The sequence below is a fragment of the Sinohyriopsis cumingii genome, chromosome 10, assembly GCF_028554795.1.
Source record: "Sinohyriopsis cumingii isolate HCF-2022 chromosome 10, ASM2855479v2, whole genome shotgun sequence".
Classification (NCBI taxonomy): domain Eukaryota; kingdom Metazoa; phylum Mollusca; class Bivalvia; order Unionida; family Unionidae; genus Sinohyriopsis; species Sinohyriopsis cumingii.
The window spans coordinates 94,842,006-94,865,565 of record NC_142970.1 but is presented as its reverse complement, the minus strand read 5'-3'; the positions used below and the strand labels follow the sequence as shown (position 1 = coordinate 94,865,565).

The 23,560-nt window shown below is 34.5% G+C and overlaps 1 protein-coding gene across 1 annotated transcript in view; it reads right to left on the bottom strand.

The window, feature by feature from the left end:
• LOC149790601 (uncharacterized) overlaps positions 1-23,560 on the bottom strand; it is a 400,967-nt gene that overhangs the window by 154,660 nt on the left and 222,747 nt on the right. Inside the window, exons 59-73 of the mRNA XM_089972700.1 lie at positions 23,043-23,189; positions 21,093-21,208; positions 19,326-19,603; positions 18,201-18,469; positions 13,497-13,853; positions 12,730-12,900; positions 10,802-11,084; positions 8,375-8,625; positions 7,803-7,940; positions 6,692-6,881; positions 5,261-5,442; positions 4,613-4,837; positions 3,095-3,435; positions 2,165-2,333; positions 139-300 (exon numbers count right to left, since the gene is read on the bottom strand). Of these exons, the coding sequence (XP_089828826.1) occupies positions 139-300; positions 2,165-2,333; positions 3,095-3,435; positions 4,613-4,837; positions 5,261-5,442; positions 6,692-6,881; positions 7,803-7,940; positions 8,375-8,625; positions 10,802-11,084; positions 12,730-12,900; positions 13,497-13,853; positions 18,201-18,469; positions 19,326-19,603; positions 21,093-21,208; positions 23,043-23,189 (3,279 nt within the window). The remainder of the gene's footprint in view (positions 1-138; positions 301-2,164; positions 2,334-3,094; positions 3,436-4,612; positions 4,838-5,260; positions 5,443-6,691; positions 6,882-7,802; positions 7,941-8,374; positions 8,626-10,801; positions 11,085-12,729; positions 12,901-13,496; positions 13,854-18,200; positions 18,470-19,325; positions 19,604-21,092; positions 21,209-23,042; positions 23,190-23,560) is intronic.

Here is a 23,560-nt window from a genome sequence, read left to right as displayed (position 1 = left end):
GCTGATAACATGCCAATACATTGTAAATTGCAAACTTGTACGGACTAAAAATAATTACTAAAAGATCCTTTAGAAAATACTTTTCACTGAAAGATTACTGGAATGGTATATACAAACCCATTTCGCATGGAACCTTACCAGTCGTACATCTTCCTCCCTTAGGACTAGATGGCTGTTGTACTGAAGAGCCAAGGGAGCAGTACCATCCTGGATCACACTGCCCTGTGGGCTCGCTGAGTCCAGTTGAGGCGCAATACCACCCAGGTGTGCAGGATATGCAACCTGACACACTTTGTTGACCTGAAACAAAGACAGAGATCTAGTTTACAAGAGTACTGTGAACCACACATTATTTACCTGCCCCTTAATAGTCCCCATGCAGGAACTTAACACACTAATTTTAATGTGCAGAAACTACTATTATTAGACCTACTATGACCATGACATTTTACTTTAGGACCCCATTATTTATAGTTTTAATTATTACCCCAGGTGCAGACCAATGATGAATTAGCGAGATCTAGAACAAACAGTATTCAGCTAAACATATCTGCTCTGAGCTATAATGACTTTGACCTCTGGCCTTTTGACCCCCATATCAATAGGCCTCTTCCATACCTTAATTACAATCACTCAGCTGAAAATTACTGTACAAAAACATTTTTCTTATTTGAGTCACACATGCCTTGATCATTTACCCTTTGATTCCAAAACTGACAAGCTTCTTTCTTACCAAATGTATAACCCATCTGCTGGCTTTCATGAAGGTACACTGCTAACAAGTGACTTTCTGTGCAAAAAAGTTGTCTTCATCAGTCAGTGACCTAAACCTTTAACAATTTATTCCAAACTTGATAGGCCTCTTCCTTATTACCAGTGTAAATAATCCACAAAGATATGTCCAGGTATGTGATATATAAGCAATGTCACTGTGTGCAAATCATTTGCATTCTTTCTGTCAAAGTGACCTTGACCTTTGACATTTTGACCCCAGAATCACCAGGTTTCTTTCCTACCCAAAATACAAACCATCAATAAAGTTTAGTTATAGCAGACTGGAGAAGTTACTGTGCAGAAACTATTTTTCCTCTTTTAATGACTGTGGCCTTGACATTTAATATTTTGAACCTAAGCTCAATAAGCTTCTTTCTCACTTCATGCATGAGTTATCCACAAGGTTTGGTAACTGTAGATAATGGAATAACATATAACACTATATCTTGTAGTGAGCATATACAAATTACAAAATGTGATGATATCCTTGTCAAACAATCTAAATGTTTTTTGGTCTTCCCACTAGAGAAATATTTTCTATTTGTTATTAAACTGATGATTTAGCAGACAAAAATCTGGCAAAAAGAAAAGATCACCTATCTTGAAACAATAAGATGACTGGTTACTAGGTGTAATCGGTTGATTCCAGACTCATTTTGGATCGATCAGTCTAAAATTAGGACACAAAACCAGTCAGCAAACAATGCCAGAACAGAAACTGAAAGTAACAGTAGGACACATGTTCTTTGAATTTGTGTTTTGTGCCAGATGGGCAGTAATAATAAGAAAGGTCAGCACAAGTGGTTCTGTATTACTATTAAAGTCTTACCTGTAGGATTGTTGAAAGTGAAAGACGGATATGGGTTATGTGCATTGTATTGCATGTACAGTGGAAAGCAGAAACCCAATGGACAAGACTGGTTAATGTAGGTGGTGTTATATTACTGTGTCAGTTTATCTGTATTACTAGGGAAGATTCAGCAGACCCATTGTTGAATGTGTCAGCAGCAAATTGCTACTGTGTACTGTATTGTGTGGCATGTATACAGTAGTGAATCAATGAATAGGGACTGGTCAGTGTAGTAGGTACTGTATTACATCGACAGTCAATTGGTATACTGCAAGAAAACACCTGTAAGATTGTTGAATGTGTTAGCAGTACAGTGTATAATGACCCAAAGGACATGACTGGTCAGTGAAGGTGGTTGTGTATTTTTACTATGTCTGTGTACATACTACCTTATTACCTGGAAAGACCTACCTGTAAGATTGTTGAATGTGTCAGCAGTACAGTGCATAATGACCCAAAGGGCATGACTGGTCAGTGAAGGTGGTTGTGTATTTTTACTATGTCTGTGTACATACTACCTTATTACCTGGAAAGACCTACCTGTAAGATTGTTGAAAGTGCCAGCAGGACATTTGTACTGTGTACTGTATTGTGTGCCAGATGTGCAGTAATGACCGGATGGACACAACTGGTCAGTGTAGGTGGTGCTGTTAGCCACACAGTAATACCCAGCTGGACAAGTATTGCAGTCTGCTTGGCCTTGCTTGTCCTGAAAAATGTAAATTTATTTGCAGTAATGGAAAGCCGACAATCTAGCATTATCAATTTGTATGTAAGATACAATATAGCAGTTTGAATTTGTTTGTGGCATTGGAGGGAGGCTACTATAAGCAACTATGGAGAGGCAAAGATCAAGCATTTGTAATCCCTTTCTTAACACTATAAATCAAGCATAATGTCAATTACCTTAATGTTAATTATTTAACTTCCTGCCGATCCAATGTAAAGGAAGTCCACTGGACTTGAAAGAATAATACACCAAAACCAGATTTTCATTATTCCCATACTAAATAATCATAATAAATGTACCTGAAAAGTCTCAGCATTACATTCCATAGGAATGACTGTTCTGCCTGGACGCTATCAATGTATCTGACAAGTCTCAGCATTACATTCCATAGGAATAACTTTTCTGCCTGGACGCTATCAATGTACCTGCCAAGTCTCAGCATTACATTCCATAGGAATGACTGTTATGCCTGGACGTTATCAATGTACCTGACAAGTCTCAGCATTACATTCCATAGGAATGACAGTTCTGCCTGGAAACTATCAATGTACCTGACAAGTCTCAGCATTACATTCCACAGAAGTGACTGTTCTGCCTGGATACTATCAATGTACCTGACAAGTCTCAGCATTACATTACATAGGAATGACAGTTCGGCCTGGAAACTATCAATGTACCTGACAAGTCTAAGCATTATATTCCATAGGAATGACTGTTCTGCCTGGATGCTATCAATGTACCTGATAAGTCCCAGCACTGCATCCTACTGGAACAACTGTTCTGCTTGGACACTTGAATCCGAGTGGGCAAATTCCACCAATCCCTGTATTGTTGCTGCCTGATGGTGTAGGAATGTTGACTCCAAGTGTGCAATAAAACCCTGGTGCACAGTCTCCTGCAGGGGCTGTTAGGTTGTAAACATCACAGTATTTTCCTCCTGTGCATTGCTGACAGTCCCGTTCCTCATCTAGACCTTTGGTGTTACTGAATGTACCTGGTGGGCAAGCTGTCCAATTGCGACCAGTGCCTGCTGGACAATAGAAACCAGCTGGGCAAAGGCTGTAACCTGAACTAGAGATTCCTTTAAAGAAAAACATAAAAGCACATCAATATAACATATTTTCATAACAAACAAAATAGATATACATACTAATAATATATTCTCATAATACACAATATAGATATACATAACAATAACATAGTCTCATAATGTAATTCATAATGTAATTCTTTAAATCACAAATTTTTTAAAATTACTACAAACAAAACATTCTCATGGAGCCTGGAAACCAACTCTGCAGCAACATTATACAATTTAAGATGATTTAACATTTTTGCTCAAAACCTACATATAATAGTTAAGAGGACAGTTTGGTATTTCCCCATAGGCTGTTGTACAGGTGAATTGTTGTTCTGGTCTATAATAAAGTGTGATTTATAATCTAGTATAAATTTGTATTTTTGAACCACAACAGGTTCAATGCTTAAAAGAAACCTTGTTTTATGTTTAGGAACTATTTCTGGCTATTTTACAGAATTTGTTAACTTGATGGAGTTTTACTTAGGATTTGCAATAGATCATTGGAAAATTGAGTATACACAAAAAGGACGCAAGAACTTGAAATCTCATTCCACACTGTCAACAATTAACTTGCATTGGCATTAAATTAGAATCATGCTACAGTATGTACCTTCAGGTTTATAATATATGGTTCATTTACATTCATTTCCAGTTGCACTTCATATATTTCTGGTCCTATTAAAATTTGTTTCCAGCTAATTTTCATTTATTTTCAATTCTGGTGTTTAGGCACGCATTAATGTGTTTAGCCATGCAGAGTTTTTGGTGTTTAGGCATGCAATATTGTGTATTGGGTGTTTAGTCATGCAGTAATTTCATGTGTAGGCATTAAGTACTTTTAACATACCACGATCTATGCTAATCATGATAATTATATATTAAAAAAATTGTATATGGCCTAAACATTTATAAAATAAAGTAACTGGTCTGCTCTCTCTCAATGTTATCAAAAAGATGTTAGAACATTCATACGGCCCTGCAATAATGAAGCACCAGATTCAAAATAAATTCAACAATTCACAATTTCTATTGCTTAAGCAGGGTCTCTGCAGTAAATATGATATTTATATATAACTGTTAACAAGGTAAAAGTGCCGGTCACTATAATGACCTCACTGAAGTTCATATAATTCATTTCATAAATTAATTATCAAATGAACATCCATTCATATCTCACCTGCTTTGACTTCCTCTGGCACACAGTAGAATCCAGCTGGACAGGTTATACACTGATGTGCCTTAGTAAAGTTTGTGAATGTCCCAGGTTCACATGGGACAGGTGTTCCAGTTCCAGCAGGACAGTATAGGCCAATAGGACAGGGCGTGGCCAGTGGGTTGGGTACACTGTTACCTCCTGGACAGTAGAAACCTGGACTGCAGTCCCCAACATATGAAGATAGGCCTAGAAAAGTCAAGTAACATTATTTTACTAGCTTTCAAATGACTCTTTATTTGACAGGCAAGAAATGTTCAGACTACTTTGTAAAAAAGAATCACATACAATGAAACTGAATTGTCTTTCTGACTGTTAAAATTCAGATTTGGCAGAAAAAGTATCACTAATCAACTGTAGTGATGTCATCATCTCATAAACGAAGAACTAACATACTGACGGCAAAAGCATTTGCATACAATTTTATAAAAGTGGTAAAGAAACTCCACGTCTTACATCAGAGTGTGAGAGTGTTATGTTGTAGTTGGGTTTAGACCATGCAATAGCAAATAAAATTTGGCATGAAATATCAATCAATTAAATTCTTACCTGTACCACTGCAGTATTTTCCTTTACAATTTGGCATGAAATGTTAATCAATTAAATTCTTACCTGTACCATTGCAGTATTTTCCTTCAGGACAGGCTTTGCACTGAGACACATTAGCATTGCCCTGGCTGTCACTGAACATGCCCAAAGGACAAGGTGTGGGGGAACTAGAGCCTTCTGGACAATAATGCCCAACTGAGCATATAAGAGGCTGAGAGCTGTTGGAACCTGCCTGACAGTAGTAACTACAATAAATAAACACTGTATTAGTTAGCTAATGATGCTCAGTAAGCAAATCAGCACGCAAGCATGTCAAAATAATTACATACATTGTAGTACCAGCAAAATATAGAGAAATTCCATCAATGAGTTCAAAACCAGATATGAGGTTTTTTATGATATTGGTTTCTTACTACCACTGTGGAATTTCATAAAAATTGCTGGAAAAAAGTTCAAGGGGACAAATACCCTACTTGCCTAAATATGTCTCTGAAGCTAAGATGCAACCATTTCTTCTGTTCTTTTATTCTTTTCAACTAACTCCATGTCAATTTATCTAAGTGGTCAGAAGTAACATAAATCAAAAATTTTGTGTTGTAAGTCCAAAGGGCAATATCTTCATTAGGACTTAGGTCTTTTCAGTAGCGATAACAATATGTTCAAGATGACCACCCACCATGACAGACATGTCATGTCTGATTGAAAATATGTTCAATTGGGACCAACATCATGCAAAGCATTTTAGTGAAAATCCCATGTCCATAGGACCATCCACTGGAGAAGTAGTGACGAAAAGGTTTTTAAGATGGTCACTTTGTTGGCCATATTGGATGTCTAAGGACCATTGTCTGCATTCAGGACCAACTGCACATCATATCTTTCAGTGAAAAGCACATACTGTTATGACCAAGAAGATTTTCAAGATGGACACCATACTGGGTAACAGGAGCACCATTTTCATTTAAGATCAACTGTATCTCAGGATGAAAATGTGTGTAACACAAAATCCTCACAACGGTTTAGGAGTAGAGATAACAAGTTTTTGTTAATGGATGACCAATGGCAGTCACAGATGATGGCGAAATAGTACTGCATATATTCTCTGATCTATGACCAGTAGAGTTAAAAATGATAAGTTATGTCTATTTTAGTGTGTGTGTGTGTGTGTGTGTGTGTATATGTGTGTGTGTGTGTGTATATATATATATATATATATATATATATATATATATATATATACACACACACACACAAAGTGTCAGTCATATAAGAGACAGACATTTGACTTGAATGTCCATCAATCATACAATTGTGAATCTGATAAAGATTTCCTTATAACTTTTTAGGCAATAATACTAGATGTGTACTGGCACATGTCTGACTTTGACATTTGGTGATAATAAGTTTCTGAACAAAGTCTAGATGATTCTGAAAGTTAATTTCCTACACTGACAGATATGGTAATAATTGCTGTGATTCTTGTGAATCTCTTACCCTGGAGAGCACCGTCCACTGGTGCTAGTCATGGCTGTATCCTGACAATAGCTACCTGATGGGCAAATAGTGCAGTCTGACTCTACCTTAAGGCCAGTCCGGTTGCCATACGTGCCCTTGGGGCAGCCCACTGGGTCCGCAGTACCCACTGGACAGTAATACCCCTTTGGACAGATGTTAGCATCCTCACCTGAAGAATAAAAAACAGACAAAAAATTTACTATGGAGCATGGATCACAATATTTTACTACTTCTGTTACTACAGTGAAATTTGTATTGAAAGACCACTGCTTTGAATTATTTGAAAGACCACTGCTTTGAATGATTTGAAAGACCACTGCTTTGATTGATTTGAAAGACCACTGCTTTGAATGATTTGAAAGACCACTGCTTTGAATGATCTGAAAGACCACTGCTTTGATTGATTTGAAAGACCACTGCTTTGAATGATTTGAAAGACCACTGCTTTGAATGATTTGAAAGACCACTGTTTTGAAAGCACATATTAAATATATAGTGTTATGACTTGTCTTGCGAGACCACACCTTTTTGTCAGCGTGTGTAATTATTTAGGACAGTTTATACTTGACCACATTATCCCTATTGAAGACATTGTCCAGGTTCTTAACTTGATTTGTCGGCATATGTTTTGATAAGGGCTGCTCCTGTAGACTAAATGTAGGGGAACAGGAAAGGGACTAAATGTGGAGTAGTCATCCACAGATGAAATTTAGAATTCTCTAGCTTTGTCACATGAACTCTTTGAGTGATCAGGGTACATTGGCATATATTTGTTTTACAAAATGTGCTTTCCTCTGGTATTATGCCTGTTTAAATGGAACAACCCTTTCATAAATATTGCATGCTTTTTATGACCAAGGTATCATGTTGTCTGCTGGTTTTGATAAGGAAAATGAATCTTATATAAGCAAAGAAACTTAAACACTGCAGTACTTAAAATAAGGGAAGCTTCACACAACTCATCTTAATCCCCCCCCCATCAATCAATTTTGAAGTGTGTACAATTTTAACAGGTGTTATTATACAATAAACTGATCAATTAAGCTGCCATCTATGGATTTTAAACAAGTTAATGGATCTCTACACATACCTTGGTTTGGTGTTGAGATATTGGCATACTGTTTACAGAAATAGCCTGCAGCACACTGGTTGACTGGGGTCTCCATACCTTGCAGTGGGCAATAGTAACTACTCAAACATGGTGTACACTGACTATATGACTGCAAACCTGTGTTATAAAGAAAGAAGAACATTTTCTTAAGACTTGATTTTTAATGCATATGTGTGCAGAGCAGCATTTTTTGTTAATACTTTTTATCACTTTATTGAGCTTTGAAAATGTGCTGTCTTTAAATTTGACCCTTCAATATAATATCAACATTACTTAATAGGTATAAAACATTACTAGCTTTTAACTTTTTATAGATTTTGTTAGGACATATAACATATTTCCTGAATAAAAATGATTCACCAATTAAAGTACAAGCGCCAATATTAATAGCAAACTCATTCATTAATAATTATTGATACCAACCAATTCAACTAGAAGGCCATTTAAAAGAATTTTGTTCTACCTAACCATCACTGAAGTAAATGTCATTTGCATCAATAAAACAAAGATTTATTTAAGTACTTATATAAAATACTTGCTACATAACCCACCTGTGCGGTTGCTGAAGGTGCCGATAGGGCAAGGATATTCCTTGCTAAATCTTGTGCCTGATGGACAATAGTAACCCATGGGGCAAAGTGTGGTGGAATTGTCAAGGACAACAAAAGTAACAGTATTGTCACAAAAATACCCAGCTGGACATGTTTTGCAACTGCTCTGCGTTACTTGGTCCTGGTATGTCCCATTTTCACATCGGATTGCTGTGCCTGTCCCACTAGGACAGTAATGTCCAACTGGGCAGCTGTACAATGAGACAAAAATAGTTTTTAAAACAATGACTTCCATTTGATTAAACAATAAAAATATAAACCATGATGTAAGTAATTTAGTTCTAATGTTATCACTGAATAGAAAGCTAACACACAAATAAATATATAAATATACATAATTAATATATAAATATATAATACATAATTACACTAATAAATAGATCTTAATATTTTCCATGGAGTTTAAGATTATTTTGCAAAAAAACAAAATTTATCATATTTTCTGTCTTCAGTTATTGTTCTGCTCACATCAGTTTACTGCTGGTATAAAAAAAACTTTCCTCAAAGACATTATACAAAAACTTTTCTCAAAGACATTATACAAAAACTTTCCTCAAAGACATTATACAAAAACTTTCCGCAAAGACATTATACAAAAACTTTTCTCAAAGACATTATACAAAAACTTTTCTCAAAGACATTCTACAAAATAAATAAATGAATGTGTATACAAAATAAATAAACGAATGTGTAGCAGTTCAACATGCTGTTTAAATTTATGCAAAAACAAAAATTTCCTTCTACAATGGAAAATACTTGATATCAGAAATTGTTAATGAAAACCATATTATTTTACAATTCTCTTCTTCCTATTTCTCCCTCAAACTTTCTGACTTTCCCTTATTTGATTTAGTGGGAGAATTCACTTTTCACATTTGTTCTGACATTAATTTGATTGCTGTCACTTAAGCACCTTTTCATTTAATATTTTACATTTGGATATAAAGCAGTAGAAATTGGCACACCCTTTCTAAAAAACGTTAGCTCATCTAATTCAAGGCAGCTGGTAGACTAAATCAACTATCTTGTTACTATGTTTCATCTATAACAGGAAGCTGCTCAACTATTGACCCATTATTCAAATTTAGTTAATTTCAATTAATTGATCTCCTGTGTGTTTTCATGGTTTTCTTGGTACTTAAATCCATTGACTGATGGATGGAGTCATACTGATTCCACAGAAAATTAATTTTTTTGCTGGTACTTTAAATTCATGTTATGCAGTGACCCACACTGACCACAAAAGCTCTTATCCCAGAAAAATAGTGAATTCACAGTACATCAAAATCTAACACCATGCAATTACTTTCTTAAATTTACATGTTGGGCTATAATTGTATTGAGATTAAAATGTGAAACCTGTGCTATAAATATTTTCAAACTGAAATGTGAAACCTGTGCTATAATTGCAAACTAAAATGTGAAACCTGTGCTATAACTATAATTAAACTTGCATGTAATTTACAAATTGTAACACAATTGGCCTTCCATTACCTTATTTAACAAGTCATAGTTGCCATGTGGTATCTAATTATAACCCACTGACCACAAAATGTTCATTTAAATGAGCAGTAAATCAGACAATATCCATACATGTATACTGAGCTTAATAGCATGTCAGTATAATCCTGCCTGTCATGCAAAGTGCCAAATACATTTTGGCTATGTCGTGCAAAGTGCCAAGTACATTTGGTTATGTCATGCAAAGTGCCAAGTACATTTGACTATGTCATGTAAAATGCCAAGTACATTTGGCAATGTCATGTAAAGTGCCAAGTACATTTGGCTATGTCATGCAAAGTTCCAAGTACATTTGGCTATGTCATGTGAAGTGCCAAGTACATTTGGATATGTCATGCAAAGTGCCAAGCACATTTGGCTATGTCATGTAAAGCACAGAAAACAAATATAAAGGCATAACAGATAGAACCCTTAAAATACAATGTTCTGACATCAACCACTATTTTTAAAAGTTCATGACCTTCTCAGCTGAATTTTGTGAAGCATCCTAGAATGAAAAGGCTGTTTCCATTACTTGCTACTTACACCATAATAGTCAATTCTACATCCCAATGTCTGCAAGGGAGGATGGGGAACCAGTCAGACAAGACTGTATTAAACTGATAAAAACCTAGATGTTAAATTTAAAATTCCATTGCTAGGATGCAGATTCTAAGCTTTAGAATTGAATGAAGAAATTCAACAAAATGGACTTTTAACTAAAGTCTTTTTCTTCCTTTTCTCTCTGTTTTTATGGAGGGGGTATCAATTCTACTCATTAAACTAGAATTGTCAAGTAATTGTACAATACATTCTATGAAACTGAACTTGCATTGGAAATGTTATCATTTTGATGGATATACCTACTTGTAGTCTGTAGGTGCTGACACATTTTGCCCTCCAGGGCAATAGTATCCAGCATCACACTTGCCCTGAGGAAATTGTTGCCCAATGCCTGGGCAATACATTCCAGGTGTGCAGAGAGTACAGTCAGATTCCTCATCTTGCCGTGTGGTATTCAGGAAATAGCCATTTGGGCATGGATTGGCTGAAGAACTGCCCATTGGGCAGTAGTGACCAACTGGACAAATGTTACCAGTGATACCATCAGTTGGTGCTGAATTGTTAGCTTGTAAAATGCAGTAGTAACCTGCAAAAAAATAAAAGTTTCATGCTGTACAATTCACAGAAAAAATACTTATAAGTCAAATACAGCAGAATTATGAATAATAGTCAGGCAGTCAGTGGAGTATAGACCAAGAAAGAGTAAAGCAATTAACACTGCATTGTACAACAATTTGATATCAATTAAAATCTTACTGATAATGGACATGTCAGTTATATTTGAGGAAAGACCTTGATTTATCAAAATAATATTGTGCAATACATTAAGAAGATAGATGTAAGTTTTATAAACTAGGCATGTCAATGTGTGGTCCACAGCCAGGTTTTGTTTGCTGCGGCTCACAGTTGCCTTTAAAAATTTTTGTCCAGCCCACACCCTGAAGGAAGTTGCATTTAAAAACTGTTATCCAGCCCACACCCTGAAGTAAGCTGCATTTAAAAATTGTTATCCAGCCCACACCCTGAAGGAAGTTGCATTTAAAAATTGTTATCCAGCCCACACCCAAAAGGAAGCTGCATTTAAAAATTGTTATCCAGCCCATATCCTGAAGCAAGTTGCCTTTAAAAATTGTTATCCAGCCCACAACCTGAAGGAAGTTGCATTTAAAAATTGTTATCCAGCCCACAACCTGAAAGAAGCTGCATTTAAAAATTGTTATCCAGTCCACATTCTGAAGGAAGTTGCATATGTCTGTTCCAAGCAATGCTAAGCACTAAAATAACAATTTTACTCTTTACATAATAAAGTAAACAACAGATCTTGATGACTTAGCTCTCACTAACTGCATCCTTATGTTACTTTGTTTGTTTGGCTTCATACTGAATCAGGCAATCTGTTTTTATTAAATATTTATGATTGTTGCAATTCTTATTATTGTATAATTTTTCTTGTAAATTCTCTAACCATCGTATGGAAACTACTAATTATGAAGAAAATCACTAATTAATATTTTGCATCTGTTAATAGGTATGTTATGAATATGTACACAAATAAAAAATTAAATTTATATTTTGTTCTCATATTCTTTCCATAGTGACATAATAGTATTAATGGCATCTGTCACTACCATGAGACTTTGGATGGGTCCTCAAAAATGTGTATGTAATGCTGGACTTCATTTATGTTGTAGCCAGTCAAATGTGTAATAATATTGTATGGTTAGATATGGTTTATATGATTACTAATTGGTTAAATTTGTAATAATTCAATACTGTATGGCTAGATATGGTTTATATGATTACTAATTGGTTAAGTGTGTAATAATTCAATACTGTATGGTTAAATATGGTTTATGTGATTACTAATTGGTCAAATGTGTAATAATTCAATACTGTATGGCTAAATATGGTTTCTATGCTTACTAATTGGTTAAGTGTGTAATAATTCAATACTGTATGGCTAAATATGGTTTATATGATTACTAATTTGTTAAATGTGTAATAATTCAATACTGTATGACTAAATATGGTTTATATGATTACTAATCTGTTAAATGTGTAATAATTCAATACTGCATGGCTAAATATAGTTTATATGCTTACTAATTGGTTAAATGTGTAATAATTCAATATTGTATGGCTAAATATGGTTTATATGATTACTAATTGGTTAAATGTGGTACGCATGGATTAAAAAAATTTGCTAAATGTGATATAGCTTATCATCTCACCAGCTGTACAGTTGCCTGTGGGTGCAGCAAGGCCAGCAGTCTGACAGTATGTCCCAGGACTGCAGACAATGGGGACATGTGACCCAAGTGGGCAATAATACCCTGGCTGGCATTTCCCACCCTGAGGACTTGAAGGTGTGGCTGAGCTAGAGTTGCCAGTACAGTACCATCCTGGAATTAATTAAAAATATCACATCAAGATTAGGTTCCATATTCTAATTAGATTATTTTTTACATAAATTTTCAAAACAATGTTTTGTGACAAGACTTTGAGGAAGACCAACAGTTGTGAGAAATAGAAATCTATAGATAAAGTGCAGTTCAAATATTCTGCAAAACTGTGTTAAAATCCATTCTTTTAAATAAACTTTACTTTTATGCAATTTTTGTCACTAACTTAATCAGTTAAATTTGTCACAAACTAACTGATTTAAAGAGAAGTTCTTTAATCAAATGTTAATTGATATTAATTTTTCAGCTGAAATGTTAATGTTAGAAAAGAGAGATAATAGAAAAGAACATGAAAATATTCCTTTAAATGATTTCAGATGATAAAATATTTATATTGATAATGATTTCAGATGATATAATATGTATACATTTGTCTCATTACAAGAAATTAGTGTACCGATGGCAACAGTTATCATCTGTTAAAATATCTGGCTACAAGATATGACCAGCCTATAAAAGAACTGTCCTTATGTATGTGCAGGTGTTTCCAATTGAAATGAAATTAAACAAAAGAAAAATTTAAATATAATTCTGACCTTCTGAACATTGGCCTGTTGGAATACTAAGGCCACCTGTCTCACAATAGTACCCTCCAGGGCAAGGTATGCAATCACTGACACTCTGAGCTTTGGTGTAGTTATAGAATGTGCTTGCTGGGCATGGGTACTGGGTACTGCTACTAGTGCCCGCTGGGCAATAGTGCCCTCCAGGGCAAGGGTAAGACACATATTCATCAATGCCAACTTCACAATAGTAGCCTGCTGGGCAAGGAATACAGGAAGAGAGCCCAGTCTCATTGCTGTATGTACCAGCTCCACAAGGGAGTGGCAGAGTTGTGCCCTGAGGACAGTAATGGCCGACTGTGCAAACATTTCCACTTCCAGTTCCACCAGCTGTAAATAAAACAAGATTATAAAATAAGAATAAATTCAAATTTAATCCAACAAAAATGGTGCATATTTTACAATATTTTCTTTATTATAGCCTTCTTTTATAAGTCATTCTAATACAAGTAGTATTTGCAGCAAAATAAACAGGAATATATCAGGTCAGGAACAGAAAACCTGCCTGTTGCATAATTTGTTGCCAATATATGGGTGTTATGCATTTGCTAATTTAAGGGGGCATGTAATTATCCTTCTATGCATTCTGTATACTAAATAATTTGTACATGCTGGAACAAGCAAATTCCAGGAATTGATGTTCCACACATTTTGTTTGGTAAATCAGGAATGAAGTTTTGTAGCAGAGCGGCTAAGTTACAATAGTCATATGGCAAATGAAGATGCTAATGGTAATGAAGACCACAGGTGAACTCTCATCAAGTATTGATATGATGAATAAATTTTGAAGAAAAACAAGAATGCAAATGCAAAACACAATGCAGTGAATGATTAATGAAAACCAAACAAAATTTGAATTAACATTTTATGAATGGATTTGAAAATCAATTATAGTCAAGCTGCCACTAAATTCCACCAGCCAACAGTCATTATGCATAATAATCCAGTACAAGATTCTTAGTACTAACATAACTTTTCATCCCTTAGTAACCAAGATATATTTCTCATTAATGCAGATGTAAACAAGTGTGACATATATCACTGCATCACCTATGATTGTACCTGTACAATGATTCTTGAACAAAGCAAAACAATAAATAAAATCTACCAAGTACTCCATACCTATTATTCTATATTTATTGTTGTTGCAGTTATATTTTTATTCATTTTGTATACAGTGCTGTCTTGTGAATTTTATGAATTTACTATTTTACTAAACCACACAGCTTTAACAGGATGAAACACAATGTAACAGTTATCTCCCTTTAAAACACTACAAATGGAAATTCTGATATTGGGAAATGCATTCCATTTTGTTCTAAACCAGCAAAAATGAAAACAAGTGATGAAAGGAAGCAATAATGCAAAACCAGAATGAGACCAAAAACCAAAATTAGAATAGTATGGAATCAAATTCTGCTAAAGTAATATTGGTACACAGATGCATGTAACATTTCTTGAAATATAATAATAATTTGGGAATTACCATGTTGATACCAAAGTGGGTGGACTAGAAATCCAATAATAATTTTGGAATTACCATGTTGGTACCAAAGTGGATGAACCAGAAATCCAATAATAATTAAGGGAATTGCATTGTTGATACAAAAGTGGGTGAACTAGAAATCCAGTAATAATTAGTGGAATTACCGTGTTGAAAACAAAGTGAGTGGACTAGAAATCCAATAATAATTAATGGAATTGCCATGCTTAAATCAATGTGGGTGGACTAGAAATCCAATAATAATTATGGGAATTGCCATGTTTAAATCAATGTGGGTGGACTAGAAATCCAATAATAATAATTAAGGGAATTACTCTGTTGATACCAAAGTGGGTGAACTTGAAATCCAATAATGATTAATGAAATTACTGTGTTGATACCAAAGTGGGTGGACTGGAAATCCAATAATAATTAAGGGAATAAATGTGGTGAAACCAAAGTGGATGGACTACAAAACCAAATATAACTAAGGGAATAACCATGTTGAAACCATAGTGAGTGGACTAGAAATCCAATAATAATTAAGGGAATTACCATGTTGATACCAAAGTGGGTGGACTGGAAATCCAATAATAATTGAGGGAATTACCATGTTGAAACCAAAGTGGGTGGACTAGAAATCCAATAATAATGGAGAGAATAACTGTGTTGAAACCAAACTAGGTGGACTAGAAAACCAATCATAATTAAGGGAATTAATGTGTTGAAACCATAGTGGGTGGACTAGAAATCCAATAATAATGGAGAGAATAACTGTGTTGAAACCAAAGTGGGTGGACTAGAAATCCAATAATAATTAAGGGAATTAATGTGTTGAAACCATAGTGGGTGGACTAGAAATGTGATAATAATTAAGGGAACTAATGTGTTAAAATCAAACAATCAGGAAATAACTGCACTCAGTGATGATGGCCATCCCATAATCTATTCAGTTAAGTTCAAACTTTTCACACTTATGTTGATCTAACCTTAACACTGAGTTTAATTTTAGTGTGGAGTAATGGCCAGATAAACAGACAATCATAGAGTTTAATTTTAGTGTTGAGTAATGGACAGATAAACAGACAATCACAGTTTAATTTTAGTGTGGAGTAATGGACAGATAAACAGACAATCACAGTTTAATTTTAGTGTGGAGTAATGGACAGATAAACAGACAATTACAGAGTTTAATTTTAGTGTGGAGTAATGGACAGATAAACCGACAATGACAGAGATTAATTTTAGTGTGGATTAATGGAGTGTGGAGTAATGGACAGATAAACAGACAATCACTGAGTTTAATTTTAGTGCGGAGTAATGGACAGATAAACATACAACCACACATAAAGTGATCACTATGTCAAGCTTTCACCAAGGTGGACTCAACTAAATCAAACAATACCAAGGTGTTCTCAGGATAAAGCTGTGTTCAAAATGGTTGAAATTCAAAAGAGTTAAGGAAACTGCTTTGTAAGAAGGAAACTAGGGGGAGAGACAGGCAAGAAGAGGAACACCAACAGAGTCCATATCTCTGCTGAAAGATGACACCAAATGCCGAAAATATATCTAAGCAACACTGACAAACTCAGTGAAGTCTTGTTAACATCAATCAGTTTACTAAATTCTTTATTCTAAAACAAACGAAAAGGGTGAGTATGAGAATCAGGTGCAGTAAATCTCCTACACAACATATAATGCTGACAATTGATCTCACCCAAGTTCTCAACTGGTGTACCAAATCTCGCTGCAATTTATTCGATTTATTACAAGCAACTGAAAGTAAATGTATCTAATAACCAAAAGAATTATACTCTCCTATATAAATGAATGTAGAATGCTGATAATGAAACTCAGTTTATGAACATCAATAGCAAGCAATCTACCAAATCTGGTTCAAATCCAACCAGAAATAAATGAGTTTTGTGCATAAATTAAACAGGATGGGTATGTCAATCTCAGACCACAACTCCACTAATTGAAGCATGAAAGTGATGACAAATGAACTCGGCTGAGGTCTCATCCATATCAAGATATCTCTATAATTTGGTTCAAATCAAATTAAAAATACAGGAGAATATTGTGTGAAAACAAAAGTGGATGAATCTGGATATCAAGGACTATAACCCTGAACAATGATGATGTACAATCAAACACGGCCAAGATTTCATGAAAATCAAGTAGCATAGCAAAATAAGAGAGTTATTATTCAGAACTGAAATGCTAAATGTTGCCAATCAAGCTGACATCTATATTAAGCTGCAAACTAAATTTTTGAATGTAATGCAAAGTAATTAAAGGAGTTATTCTGCAGAAGTGAAAGTGGGTGGGTATGACAATCAGGGTCTGTAACTCCCCATAAATAAAAAAAGAGGCTGAAAACTGAACTCAGCTATTGTCTAATCAATATCAGTCAACATATCAAATTTGGTTGAAATCAAATATTAATTACTGTGAAAAAATGTGGGACACATGGATGGAAGGATGGGCAAATAAACCCAGTGTAATCTCCATTTTCTGGGGCCCCGAGTGGCCGAGTGGTCTAAAGCGCTCTCCGTTATGGATCACTGATATCTCACCTCTGTCTGCGTGGGTTTGAGTCTCGGATTCGGCTAATGTGGGTATGTGAGAAAGCCTGCCAGTAGCTTCTCGTGGGTCGGTGGTTCTTTCTGGGGTTTTCCGGGTTCTTCCTCCACTATTAATACTGGCCGCCATGTATAGCCTATCGTGTGCTGAAAAATGGCTTTAAACTCTACAACATCAACAACAACAACATCTCCATTTTCTATGAAAAGATGGAGACAAAATTAGGTTTGAGTATAGACTGATATTTGACATTTTAAAAAAATGTGTGGGTCCCATTCTTTTAAGAACTCATTACATCAGAAATATTAAAATAAAGGATTAAAAAATGTTCACCCCCCAAAACAAGAGAAAACATGACTAAATAAAAATGCTTTCATATGTCACTGCATTACAAATGCCATCACTATCTTGAAAACATATGAAAGCTAGTTATGCCTAACAATATGTTAATTAATCGAGAGTTATATCTTACATGCAAAAAAGGCAAACCAACACAAATCTAATATACTGATATATCATATACAGTAACTTGCAAGAATGTCCATTAATCATATACTAAAAATGAACAAGTAAAACTGCCAATTTGATTTCAATTCTAAACCATTTACCAGCATGGGTTGAATTTCCTCCAGTGGGCTGTGCCCTGTCCACGCCATATTCACAATAATATCCTGCATCACAAAGCCCAGTAGGGCCTGTGGCTGCATAAGCATCACAATAATGCCCTCCAGGGCAGGGCTTGCATTCTGCTATCTCTGTTAGGCCAGTGCCATTATTGAAGGTGCCTGGTGGGCACTGCTGCCAGTTGAATTCAGTGCCATCTTGGCAATAGTAACCTTTTGGACAAGGGTTAATCAGGTTGCCATTAATACAATACCTAGAAAACAAAAAATGTGAATGCTTGGGTATATTTTTAAAAAAAGAAACATTTTTATTAGCATAAACTGATCATACAATAAAAATGGGAATTCTGCAAGAAAAATGTTCATTTGTACTACTAGCAAGACATGTGCATCATATACAAATTAAAAATGATAAAATCATGAAAATTTTATTAAAAAGAATACACTACATTCAATGAATTTAGAAAATCATTATGATAATAAGTTTTGTATTAATGAAAGCATGTCTTATAAACAAATGGATAAAGACAATTTAGAATTTATGAAGTACCGTAGTATCTTACAGCACCTCATGATAAAACAGGACAAACCGTGTCAAAAAGATTAAGCTTGAAAAATGTAAACTTGCATTGCACAAAAATTTAGGATGAAAATGCCTTCCAAAAGAAATGTATAAGTACAAACAAGATCAAAAACAAAACATAAAGATGTTAAAATTCTGTAAATTGTATATAAAAGTAACAGAAAAGGTAATGTATCAAAAATACTTAAAATGACATAAGTTTTGTTGTATTAATCAAACAGAAAAATTATCTTATGTCAAGCTTTTTGCACTAACATAGGTTTAACTAAAATTCTTGGATAGTTTAAGAAAGTGCAAGTTCTGTTTGTAAAGTGATGACTTTTTAATGAAAAATTCATGGTCTTTAAAGGAATTTAGAAATAAGGAAAAAAAGCTAAAGAATTAAACAACCTAATGAATATTTCTTTATCTGTTACTTGTGAACATAATTATTAAACATCATCTATTGACATGGAGCAATGCATGAGTGAATTGTAGGTTTTATTCAGAAGTATTACATCACATAACATCACATAACATCTACTTACCATCCTCTAGGACAGGTATAGCAGGTTATTGCCTGAGTGTGATTGGTGTATGTTCCATTGGCACAAGGCACAGGATTGGAGCTGTTTTCTGGGCAATAGTGGCCCACAGTGCAGGGATATGCAGAGGGCCTTGAGGAGTCTTGCCCTGAAGGGCAATAGAACCCTGCCTCACAAGGCCCAGAGGTCTCATTGAGGCCTTCTTGCCCACAAAATTGTCCTTCTGTACATGGACTGCACTGGCCAGAGCTGTTCAGGCCATAGTAGGGGTTGAAGGTGCCCTGGAAGTGAAAGGCGCATAATACAAATTCATTCTGCATACAAATTTACCATTAAGGAATATTAACTCTAAATATAGTATTAACAGTAGAAAATTTCAGGATTTTCTTGTAAGGACATATAGGAATGGATTCATTCTGGTGCTACCCTAACTCAATTTCTTGTTTATTCTATACACAGATGTTAAACTACTATTTAATTTTAGTGCTGTTTACTATGCCAAGGTCAAAATTATCACCCACCCCATCCCTACAATGATAAATAGAAATGCTACAAAAAGTTAGAGGGACTCCCAGGTGGAATCTAAGAAAGTCCAAGTAATGCAGACAATAGCAATGCAACCTTATTTTTTATGTACATTTTAATGTAATTTGAACTGTTCAACAATTTTTGCTATGATTGATAGGATGCAACATTTTAAGCTAGTAGGTTCTTTCCATACAGAACATGCAAAGAAAGTGAGTGAGTGCAGAGGATCTTGTGGTGTTAAATATAAACATTTATATATATATATATATATATATATATATATATATATATATATATATATATATATATATATATATATATATATAGATTCTAAACATATAGGAGTCTAGAACTGTCTCACAGATTTTGTGTTATGTGTTTGTTTTATATATTTCTTTTTCTCCCCTAATGAAAAGCTTGCATAACTCGAAACATTAGGAAACCATTTTGAATTTGCGCTCTCAATTTTTTGAATATTTTTTAATATTTTCAGCCAGCAAGTAATGGAAGGCATCATTCTTAATCTCATTTTCAACTAGCAAATAATGGAAGGCATCATTCTTAATCTCATTTTCAACTAGCAAGTAATGGAAGGCATCATTCTTAATCTCATTTTCAGCTAGTAAGTTGTTGTTGTTGTAGGGTTTAACGCCATTTTTCAGCACATGATAGGCTATACATGGCGGCCAGTATTAATGGTGGAGGAAGAACCCCCCAAAAAAACGGAAAGAACCACCGACCCACGAGAAGCTACTGGCAAGCTTTCTCACATACCCACATTAGCCTAATCCGAGACTCGAACCCACGCAGACAGAGGTGAGATGGCAGTAATCTGTAACAGAGAGCACTTTAGACCACTCGGCCACTTGGGGCCCCCCAGCTAGCAAGTAATGGAAGGCATAATTCTTAATCTCATTTTCAGCTAGCAAGTAATGGAAGGCATAATTCTTAATCTCATTTTCAACTAGCAAGTAATGGAAGGCATAATTCTTAATCTCATTTTCAACTAGCAAGTAATGGAAGGCATCATTCTTAATCTCATTTTCAACTAGCAAGTAATAGAAGGCATAATTCTTAATCTCATTTTCAGCTAGCAAGTAATGGAAGGCATCATTCTTAACCATATATTTAATAAAATCTTTATGCTAAACATATCAGCAATACAGTTCTTGTATTTCTAAACAGACTAATTATGAAAAAGAACAGGAAGATATGAAAGTAACAGAATATCAGCAAACTGACCACTGGGCATCTCTTTGGAGTGTCAGAGCCTTGAGGGCAATAGTTGCCTGGGGTACAGAGAGCATTTCTCCTGGACCTGGACCCCTCTTCACAGTAATAACCAGCAACACATAGTCCTAGAATAAAATGTTCACAAAGTCAGTCAAAATAATCAGATTTAATTTGTAAAGTTGACTTTTGTAACTTTATTCTTGAATTTTTCTTTACCATCATTTTAGAATGATTACATTGCAAAAAGCACCCATCATTAAAGAGAGCAATTGTTTCTAGAACTAAATGACTATGAAGAAATAGCCATGAGGTAACATTAAGAATCAAAGTACTGAGAGTACATACAGCCTGTAGAATCTCTATGATAAATTTGATGTTGGAAAGAGGATACTTTATATGGTCTATGTGGTTTGCTTAAAATATTCTTAGATCATTTCAATAGTGAATGGGAGGGACAATAAAATTAGGCCACTTTCAGTGGTTTTAGAGAAAACAAAAGATTCAGCTTTACAATTATATAAAGTTCATGTTAAAACCAATAGCATAAAATACCTAATTTTTCAGACTCAATTTAAAAAAAAAATGCTTTTTCCAGAACCTGAGTTTGTTTCTGACTTTAAGACTTTCTGTAGTAAAATCTAAAGAAGACTAGTCCAAATAGCACATGAACAGATGAAAGTTTGCAAAAAGTTAGTTTCAGATTTCGAACAGAAAAGGACCTTAAAGCTAAAAGCATGGTCCAATAAGAAAACAAACAATAAAATCCAGTTATGTAGGTGCAGGCAGAATAGCCAATTGACAACAAACATTTTTATCCATCTGGCAATAGAAAAACACTCTGAATCAAGAATATTTTAATAGAATTGGATTAACAGTAAAAATATGTCTCCTATTCCTCATTTCAGGTAATAATATATAAATAATCCCCCAGAGGCAATATGTTAATCATGCATGAGATCCTCAGTAGTGTTTATCAGTTACAGTTTGTATTTATTTGAGACAATCTTTTAGTTTGCATCAGATAACAGTCAGTATTTATTTAATATAGTAAATTATTCATTAGATATATTCATTATTCATTAGATAGAGTCAGTATTCATTAAATATACTAAATTATGATTTAGTCAGTATTCATTATTATATGTTCATTTTTTCTTTGTTAACTTTACATTGTCAGAATTGTGCAATATTTTACAATATTGAACTTGTGTGCAACTTCATATTGAACTCGTGTGCCCAATAGTGAATTAGGAACTACTTTGTAAACAAATCATGTACACTCTTGTAGTAGACACTTTATGTTTTGGTTTATTAAATTTGTTTCTGAATGAATTAAAGCAGATGTTTTGTGGACTGCCACATTGCAGATGCTTTGGCACATTCCACGTTAACTTTTTTTATACAATGTTGTTGTTGTGTAATGATGAATCTGCGCTTGTGTATTTGGTTTGGAATACAGCATATATTCAGTTACTTTGTTTCTTGTAGTGTACTTTAGTTTATATAATTAAGCCTTAGGTGGAATGCGAAAATCAGCATGTAATAAAAAGGTGACTGCATTTGTATGGAAAAATATGAACTCGCTTTGTTGGATGGATATACTTCACTCCCAATGTCATGCAGTATTTCCATTCAAAAAACTTGTTCATATTTTCCCATATCCTTGACTAACAAGTCACCCTCTACAAATAAAGTATTATTATTATTATTATTATTAAAAATGCAGTAACCTATAAATATAGTAGATTATGAATCAGATACATTCATTATTCATTAGATACAGTATGAAAGAATGTAACAAATTTACTAACAAGGTTTCAAAACAATCACGTAGGCATATATGAATTGAGAACCTTAATGAAAAGAAAATCAAACTGATAAATAAAGTACAAGAAATCCCAAACTGAAAAAATAACTAAAATAATAATGAAAACAAAGAAATGAAGAAAAATAGTTTACCTTCATTGTGAGTGAGTCCAGGTGTCTCACAGTAATATCCAGCGTTACAAGGAGTACATTCCGACTCATTTTTCAGTCGTGTTGTGGCACCGAATGTGCCAGCTGGACAAGCTATTGGATCAGCTGTCCCTTCTGGGCAGTAAGAACCTTAAGAAAAAATGTATAAAGCGCTTAAACCTTTGTCCATTTGCTACACAAATAGCTCACTTTTCTTAGAGGCAGTCAAAAGAGATGACTAATATATGTCAGTAATAGGTGAGATGTCATTAATAGATGAGGTGTCAGTAACAGAGGAGATGACAGTACCAGATGGGATATCAGTAATGAGCAAGTTCTCAATAAAAGACAAGATGACAGTAACAGATGACATGTAAATAACAGATGAGATGACAGAACCAGATGAGATATCAGTAATGGACAAGTTCTCAATAAAAGACAAGACGCCAGTAATAGATCAGATGTAAATAACAGATGAGATGACAGTACCAGACGAGATATCAGTAATGTACAAGTTCTCA